The following is an 8,628-nucleotide window of genomic DNA, read 5'->3' on the forward strand; positions in this document are numbered from 1 at the left end:
CGCCCGACCTCTTTTTCTTTTTAAGTAAACTTTACAGAAAAATAATGTATAAAAATTACACTAATCATAAGCATGTAGCACAATGAATTTTAATATACTGATCACTTCCATGTAACAGCACCAAGATCAGGAAACAACGTCGTTAGTTCTTTTCATGTCCTCTTCTATTCCTCTCACCCAAAGAGAATCTTGACCTCTAACACCGTAAATTAAGGTTTCTGTAGAAATGAAATCCTATAATATATACCCTTATAGTTTAGTTTGCTCAGTATGTTTTAAAGATTTATCCATTATGTTGTATGATTTCATAATTTTATTCTATTGTATGAGTATGTGCAGTTTATCCATTGTACTCTTGATGGACATTTGTTTTTTTTGCAGGTTTTTGCTATTACATATGTGTTGCTGTAAACTTTCTTGTGCTTGTTTTTTAGTGAATTCAAAGTCGTAAAATCTATAACAGTTCCTTTTTCCTCTCTTTTGTCTTGTCATTTTCTTGGGTAAGAAATTTCTCCTGTTAAAAAAATTCTGGAGTTTTTCATAGCACTGTTGTAATAGCAGCTATTATATTTCTTAATATGTAATCTTGAGTCAAAATTGTTCTGTCATCTAAAAAAATTAAGTAAATAATTAAAATAATTTGTAGTGATTTTCCCCGTTTTAAAATATTTCTACAGTATCTGACTTTTTAACTGTTTCCGTTTGTTACTTTTATTATAATAATAAACATTTTAGAAAAAATAATTTTATGTAATATGTTACTATTTTGATTGCTTTTAGTTTTATAACTATGTATTATGTGTTTTAAGTGAAAGTAAATACTAATGTTCTCCTTTGTATGTTTCCTTTAATAGGTTTGATATTAAACTGCTCTCAGAATTTTCCTCTTGCCTAGCAGATCAGCGTTTGTATTTTAGTCCATTAATGGGAAAAATAGCTGATATTGTTCATAGGAACTTGGAAACCACACAAGACTTAAGGTAAATTTATTTGGGGAGTCTTGTGTTGTGGTGGAAAGATCCTGGGCTTTGGATGTGGATGCAGTCAGATTTGCTACTCTTAGTTTATGTGACTTAAGGGTAATTTACTTAAGCTCTTGGAATTTCGTTATCCTCATCTGCAAAAGAGGGAAGGTAATAGCTACTTTGCAATGTTGCTATGGGGATTAGACATAAGGTGCATAAAGTGTAATGCAATATTGTTGAGGTTTGTGGAGGATCTGAGATTTTACCTTATTTGCAAGCTAAGTTTGTCTGCCTAGGTGCTGTAGGAAGGTCTGAGACTCCGAGGTCAGAGACAGGGGACTTTGTTTTTTATAGCAATAGCAGTAGCAGAGTACTAGCATTTTCTTGTGTTGATTCCCTGAGCTCTTGTTCCCACAATGGGTTGTGTTGCAGGAGAGGAGCTCTGAGCTTAGAAAACCTGAATCTTTTATAATAAAGCATGCCTACTCTGCTCCAACAGAAGACATTGTCTCTATTCTCCTAGGCTGTTTGCTACACAAACATTCTTGAAAAGATAGTTCTGAACAAAGGCAGTCAGAAACCCACTGAAAATGGTCTCTGAATAAGTATCTAGAACATAGAAGTTTCTCAGTATTGGATAGTAGATATTATTATTATATCATAAAGTAAACCCAAGAAGTACTTAAATTAAGTATGAATTCACTGGCCAGGCGTGGTGGCTCACACCTGTAATCCCAGCACTTTGGGAGGCCCAGGTGGGTGCATCACTTGATGTCAGGAGTTCGAGACCAGCCTGGCCAACATGGCGAAAACCCCATCTCTACAAAAAATAAAAAAATTAGCTGGGCATGGTGGCAGGCACCTGTAATCCCAGCTACTCGGGAGACTGAGGCACAAGAATTGTTTGAACCTGGGAGGGGAGGTGGAGGTTGCAGTGAGCTGAGATTGTGCCACTGCACTCCAGCCTGGGCAACAGGGCAAGACGGTCTCAAAACACCACCACCACCACCAAAAAAAAAAAGCAAAAAAAAAACCGCAATAAAAAAATTAATAATTTATAATAAATTAATAAATTCACAAATTTTACATATAATTATGTCTTTCTTATTCTTTCCATCTGGGAATACTTTCTTTTCAGTTTCATAAAGGAGAGTTAATAATTGCATTTCCTGAATATCAAGGAACTATTAATTTGAAAGTAACATATGAGGAGTTTCTCTGGTTTTCATACCAGTGGTTTGTGGGTTTGTTTTGTTTTTAACCTAAGATTACTTACTGTCAATGCTCACCTTCATAATCCAGTACTGATTGTCTTTGGCATTTCAGATACAGCTTTTTCTAGCATATTTACAAAGTGATTAGCACTTTGGTAAAATTAAATTATAGTAATTTCCTGCTTTCCTTGCCCCACTCCACCCTACCTCCCTGCATTTTTTTTTTTTTTCTATTGAGATGGAGTCTCCCTCTGTTGCCCTGACTGGAGTGCAGTGATGCAACCTCTGCCTTCTGGGTTCAAGCGATTTTCCTGCCTCAGCCTCCCGAGTAGCTGGGATTACAGGCACCCGCCACCACGCCTAGCTAATTTTTGTGTTTTTAGTGGAAATGGGGTTTCCCCATGTTGGCCAGGCTGGTCTCAAACTCCTGACCACAAGTGATCCACCCACCTTGGCCTCCCAAAGTTCTGGGATTATAGGCATGAGCCACCATGCCCAGCACCCTGCCTTTTTTTTTTTTTTTTAAAATACACTTATGTGGCTGGGTGTGATGGCTCAAGCCTGTAATCCCAGCACTTTGGGAGGCCAAGGCGAGTGGATCACCTGAGGTGAGGAGTTAGAGACCAGCCTGGCCAACATGGTGAAACCCCATCTCCACTAAAAATACAAAAATTAGCTAGGCATGGTGGTGAGTGCCTGTAATCCCAGCTACTCGGGAGGCTGAGGCAGGAGAATCGCTTAAACCCAGGAGGCAGAAGTTTCAGTAAGCCAAAATCATGCCATTGCACTCTAGCCTGGGTGACAAGAGCAAGACTCTGTCTAAAAAAAAAAAAACGTGTATATATATATGTGTATATATATGTGCTACCCCCTGGCTATCCAAGTTTCTCACCTGAAGGTTGTTTTATTTTTTCAATCACAAACATTTTTTGATTTAAGCTACTTCTGGATAAACACACTAATTATGCAGGAAGATTACTATTTTTTAAAATTGAGGCTTAATTTATTAATATGTGAAATTACAAATCTTAAGGGTACGGTTCCATCAGTTGTGTCAAATATATACCTACATTAAGATAGGGAAATAGTTCCATCACCTAAGAAAGTTTCCTCATGTTCCTTCTCAGTCAGTCCTATCCCCCTACCATGTCAGCAACTAGTGTTCTAATTTCTTTCTTTTTTTTTTTAATCTTTTTTTGAGATGGAGTCTTGTTCTGGTGTCCAGGTTGGAGTGCAGTGGTTCAGTCTTGACTCACTGCAACCTCCACCTCCTGGGTTCAAGCGATTCTCCTGCCTCAGCCTCTCAAGTAGCTGGGACTACAGGTGTGTGCCACCATGCCCGGCTAATTTTGTTTTTTTTGAGACAGAGTTTTGTTCTTGTCACCCAGGCTGGAGTGCAGTGGCATGATGTCGGCTCACTGCAGTCTCCACCTAGCAGATTCAAGCGATTCCCTAGCCTCAGCCTCCCGAGTAGCTGGGATTATAGGCATGTGCCACCATGCCCGGCTAATTTTTGTGTTATTGGTAGAAACCAGGTTTCACCATGTTGGCCAGGCTGTTCTTGAACTCCTGACATCGGGTGATCTGCCTGCCTCAGTCTCCCAAAGTGCTGGGATTACAGGCGTGAGCCACCGTGCCCGGCCCAATGTTCTAATTTCTATCACCCTACCCAAGTTCTGCCCATTCCAAAACTTCATTTAATAGGATCATACAGTTTACACTATTTTCTGTCTAGCTTCTTTTACTTAGCATTATGTTTTAAGATTTATCCATGTTGTTGCATGTATCAGTAGTTTATTTACTTTTATTACTGAGTAGTGTTCCATTGCATAAATATACCACAGTTTATTTATCTGTTGGTGGACTTGTGGGCTGTTTCTCATTTTTCATTATTATGAATAAAACTGCAATGAATATCCTAATACAAATCTTTTTGTAGAGATACATATTTATTTCTTTTGCATAGCTACCTAGGAATGGAATTGCTGGGTCCTAGGATATATGTATGATTTTAAGAACTTGCCACATAATTTTCCCAGTAGTCATAATATTTTGCATTCCTACCATCAATGTATGAGTTTTAGTTGCTACATAGTCTGGCCAACATTTACGTTGTCAGTCTTAGCCATTATACTGGGTGTGTAGTGGTATTTCATTGTGGTTTTAGTGTGCGATTTCCTGTTAATGATGTTGAACATTTTTTCATGTGCTTATGGCCATTTGTATATCTTTCTTTCATGAAGCATTTGTTTAAGTCTTTTGCTCTTTTTTTTTGAGACAGAATTGCCCTCTGTTGCCCAGGCTGGAGTGCCGTGACGCGATCTCGGCTCATTGCAACCTCTGCCTCCCGGATTCAAGAGATTCTCCTGCCTCAGCCTCCCCAGTAGCTGGGATTACAGACACCCACCACCATGCCCAGCTAATTTTATGTATTTTTTAGGAGAGACAGTGTTTCACCATGTTGGCCAGACTGGTCTTGAACTCCTGACCTCAGGTGATCCACCTGCCTTGGCCTCCCAAAATGCTGGGATTACAGGTGTGAGCCACCACGCCCAGCCATCTTTTGCTCCTTTTAAACAATTGTGGGGCTGGGTGATGTGGCCCATGCCTATAATCCCAGCACTTTAGGAGACAGGAGCATCACCGGCAGCCAGGAGTTCAAAACCAAGCTGGGCAACGTAGTGAAGACTGTCTCTACAAAAAACAAAAAATTAGGAGGGCATGGTGGTGCATGCCTGTAGTCCTAGCTACTTGGGAGCTGAGGCAGGAGGATTGCTTCAGCCTGGGAGATCGAGGCTGCAGTGAGCCGTGATCATACCACTGTACTTCAGCGTAGGCGACACGATGATACGCTGTCTCAAAAAAAAAAAAATCATGGTATAGTAATTATTTTAGCTTGTTGTTTAAAAACTCTTATAGACCACTTTGAGAAGCTACATGTTTTAAAAAAAAAATCATTTTGGGCTGGGTGTGGTGGCTTATGCCTGTAATTGCAGCACTTTGGGAGGCCGAGGCGGGCAGATCACGAGGTCAGGAGTTCGAGACCATCCTGGCCAACATGGTGAAACCCCGTCTCTACTAAAAATACAAAAATTAGCTGTGCGTGGTGGCACGTGCCTGTAATCCCAGCTACTCAGGAGGCTGAGGCAAAAGTATTGATTGAACCAGGGAGTCGGAGTTTGCAGTTAGCCGAGATTACGCCACCACACTCCAGTGTGGTGACAGTGTGAGACTTCGTATTAAAAAAAAAAAAAATCATTTTGGGGGATTGATGGTTAAATTAAAGAGCAATGTTAGGTTGATAATTAATGCTAATTAATCTTGATATTAAACATTGTAACTGGAGAAGCCAAAGTATTGTACAACTGGAGATTTTTAAAAATATTAATTAACTTTATTAAAAAGATTAGAGAAATTTGGAAACAAAAAATAGCACGTCTCACTATCCTAATGGGTAAGATTATTTTCTATTATATTTTTGTCTTTTTTGTAGATTGTTTTCTAATTATCATCCCTAAATGTTTATCTTATATCTTTTCTGTTTTGCATACTTTTCATTAAAGGTGTATTCTTATAGTTTTCTGATTTTTATATTATGTAAGAACAGTCTTTTGAAAATAGGGACCACAACTTAGTAATTTTGATGTCTTCCACAGTGTCTAGAAAGGTGATTTATGCTCAAGTGCTTATTGAGTGAAGAAATGTTGAATGCCATCCCGTGTTCAGTACTGTCTTGCTGTTGTATATTAATATCAATTAAGCATAAAGTATTTAAAAATCTGAAATTATTCACTAGTGAGAAAAATTTTGCCAAGTTTTTATTAGCAAATTATAGACACACAGAGAAAGGAATAATAAAAAATGTCTACTTCTAAAAAAATGAAATGAAACTTTTAATGTTGCATTCATGCGTTGTTGGTCTAAAGTGATTTCTTTTTTTTTTTTTTGAGACGGAGTCTCACTCTGTCGCCCAGACAGGAGTGCAGTGGCACGATCTCTGCTCGCTGCAACCTCTGCGTCTCGGGTTCAAGTGATTCTTCTGCCTCAGCCTCCCGAGTAGTTGGGACTACAGGCGCCCGCCACCATGCCTGGTTAATTTTTTGTAGTTTTAGTAGAGACAGGGTTTCACCATGTTAGCCAGGATGGTCTCGATTTCCTGGCCTCATGATCCACCCACCTCAGCCTCCCAAAGTGCTAGGATTACAGGCGTGAGCCACCGTGCCTGGCTTGGTCCAAAGTGATTTCTGAATAAGTTTCACTAAAATATTTTCCACCGAAGTAGTTTTTGCTATAAAACAAGGCATTTGATGCTCTCAATGAAAAATATTACTCCCATGCCTTTTGTCTGAAAGGATTTGATTACTAAGAAATCTGAATTCAAGTACCACTAGTATTTAAAAGAAAAATTTTATGGCATAAAACTCATAATATTCTTACCACTTCCTTTCCATATCTAATTGTTTAGTTTTAGAGTTGATTATTCTTGGCTGGGTGCAGTGGCTCATACCTGTAATCCCAGCACTTTGGGAGGCTGAGGTGGGAGGATTGCTTAAGCCCAGGAGTTTGAGACCAACCCTGGCAACATAGCAAGACTCTGTTTCTACTAAAAAAAAAAAAAGATCATTTTTAATTGATGTAAAAATCTTTGCATCTGTTTTCTTTTTCAGTTCCTTGTCTGTCTTGATGGTCAACATATCTTCTTTAATATCACGACATTTTCAACAACAACTGGTGAACAAAACAGAACTTCTTTTTGACACCATAGATTCTTCTGAGGTCAACGTTGCAACAAGAATAACACGGTTTCTTCGAAATATTAAATATTGTTATCAACCATTATTAGAAAAGTGTAATAACGTATTTTTAAGTAATGTGGACCAACTTGATTTGGATTCCATCAGTAAAATACTTAGGCTATACAAGCTTCTACAGTTTAATAGTTTTGAATTTATTATGATGGCTAAAAAGAAGCTAACTGAAATGATTCCTCTGTGTAATCATCCTGCTAGCTTTGTAAAATTGTTTGTGACATTGGGACCCATTGCAGGACCCGAAGAAAAGAAACAGTAAGTTCAGTTTAAAATGCATTACTTTTTTTGTTGTGAATATGTGGAGCCTTCAAGCTTACGTCTCCTTGCAGCTCTGGGAGGTACAAATATCACCCCATTAGGTTGTGGAAGGGAAAAGAATCTCTTATGCTCTGCTCCTTGATTCTTTTTCTGATTATTCTAATTTACATCTCAAACTCTTAGTCTGTTGCTGTGTTCTGAAAGGTAAACCTCTGATACTGGGCCAACATGAAAAAAAATGAGGGGAAACGCCATGTGTTTTTATTCTCCTTTTCTATGCTACGTGACTTGGATTTACACACAAGACTCCCCCACCCAGTGTAAGTCTGTGGAATATTTAGAATTATAGTAGTCATAGCAGAGTACCATTTTATGCTTTGTTGCTTCATCGCAATAGTCATCAAAGCATTTATTATGCACTCGGCATATGTCCCCATGTCAGGTTTGAGCAAATTTTATGTGGCGCCTCTCATTTAGGAATTTCCAGTTTTGCTAGATATTGATGTAGGTAGTAATATTTGAAATATAATGATGAACAAATATTAAATTAACATACAAGTATGGTTAATAGATAAGATTCTCTCTTCGTAGGCCATGTGACTGGATTTATACTAGACATAAAATTCCCCCACCCAGCATAATTGTATGAATTATTTAGAATTACAAGCTGGGCACATTGTTGCACACCTTTAATCCCATCACTTTGGGAGGCTGAGGCAGGTGGATCCCTGGATCCCAGGAATTTGAGACCAGCCCAGGCAAGATGGTGAAACCTTGTCTGTACAAAAAAATTCAAAATTAGCCGGATGTGGCGGTGCGCACCTAGAGTCACAGCTACTCGTGAGGATCACCTGAGCCCAAGGAGGCTGAGGCTGCAGTGAACTGAGATCACTCCATTGAATTCCAGTCTGGGCACAGAATGAAACCTTGTCTCAAAAAAAAAAAAAGAATTTTATATAATAATCCTAACACATACGTATGATTAGTAGATTTACTTAAGCAGGGGTTCCAAGAGTTGCATACTAGGGGAATCATTACTCGGTTAGGAAAAACTTTATGGAGAAAGTTTTATTTTTTAAGAGTACTTTGTGACTGAGTGCAGTGAGTGGATCACGCCTGTAATCCCAGCACTTGTGGGAGGCCGAGGCAGGTGAATCACCTGAGGTGGGGAGTTCGAGATCACCCTGACCAACATGGAGGAACCCAGTCTCTACTAAAAATACAAGATTAGCTGGGCGTGATGGCGGGCACCTGTAGTCCCAGCTACTCAGGAGGCTGAGGCAGGAGAATCGCTTGAACTCGGGAGGCAGAGGTTGCAATGAGCCAAGATCGCGCCATTACACTCCAGCCTGGGCAACAAGAGTGAAACTCTGACTCAAA

General features: G+C 39.2%; 1 protein-coding gene across 1 annotated transcript in view; it reads left to right on the forward strand.

The window, feature by feature from the left end:
* Positions 1 to 8,628, forward strand: part of FASTKD1 (FAST kinase domains 1) — a 61,657-nt gene that overhangs the window by 11,986 nt on the left and 41,043 nt on the right. The window contains exons 3-4 of the mRNA XM_011988147.1: positions 855 to 980; positions 6,847 to 7,245. Of these exons, the coding sequence (XP_011843537.1) occupies positions 855 to 980; positions 6,847 to 7,245 (525 nt within the window). The remainder of the gene's footprint in view (positions 1 to 854; positions 981 to 6,846; positions 7,246 to 8,628) is intronic.

This window comes from Mandrillus leucophaeus, unplaced genomic scaffold (assembly GCF_000951045.1).
Source record: "Mandrillus leucophaeus isolate KB7577 unplaced genomic scaffold, Mleu.le_1.0 Scaffold324, whole genome shotgun sequence".
In the NCBI taxonomy this organism is placed as follows: domain Eukaryota; kingdom Metazoa; phylum Chordata; class Mammalia; order Primates; family Cercopithecidae; genus Mandrillus; species Mandrillus leucophaeus.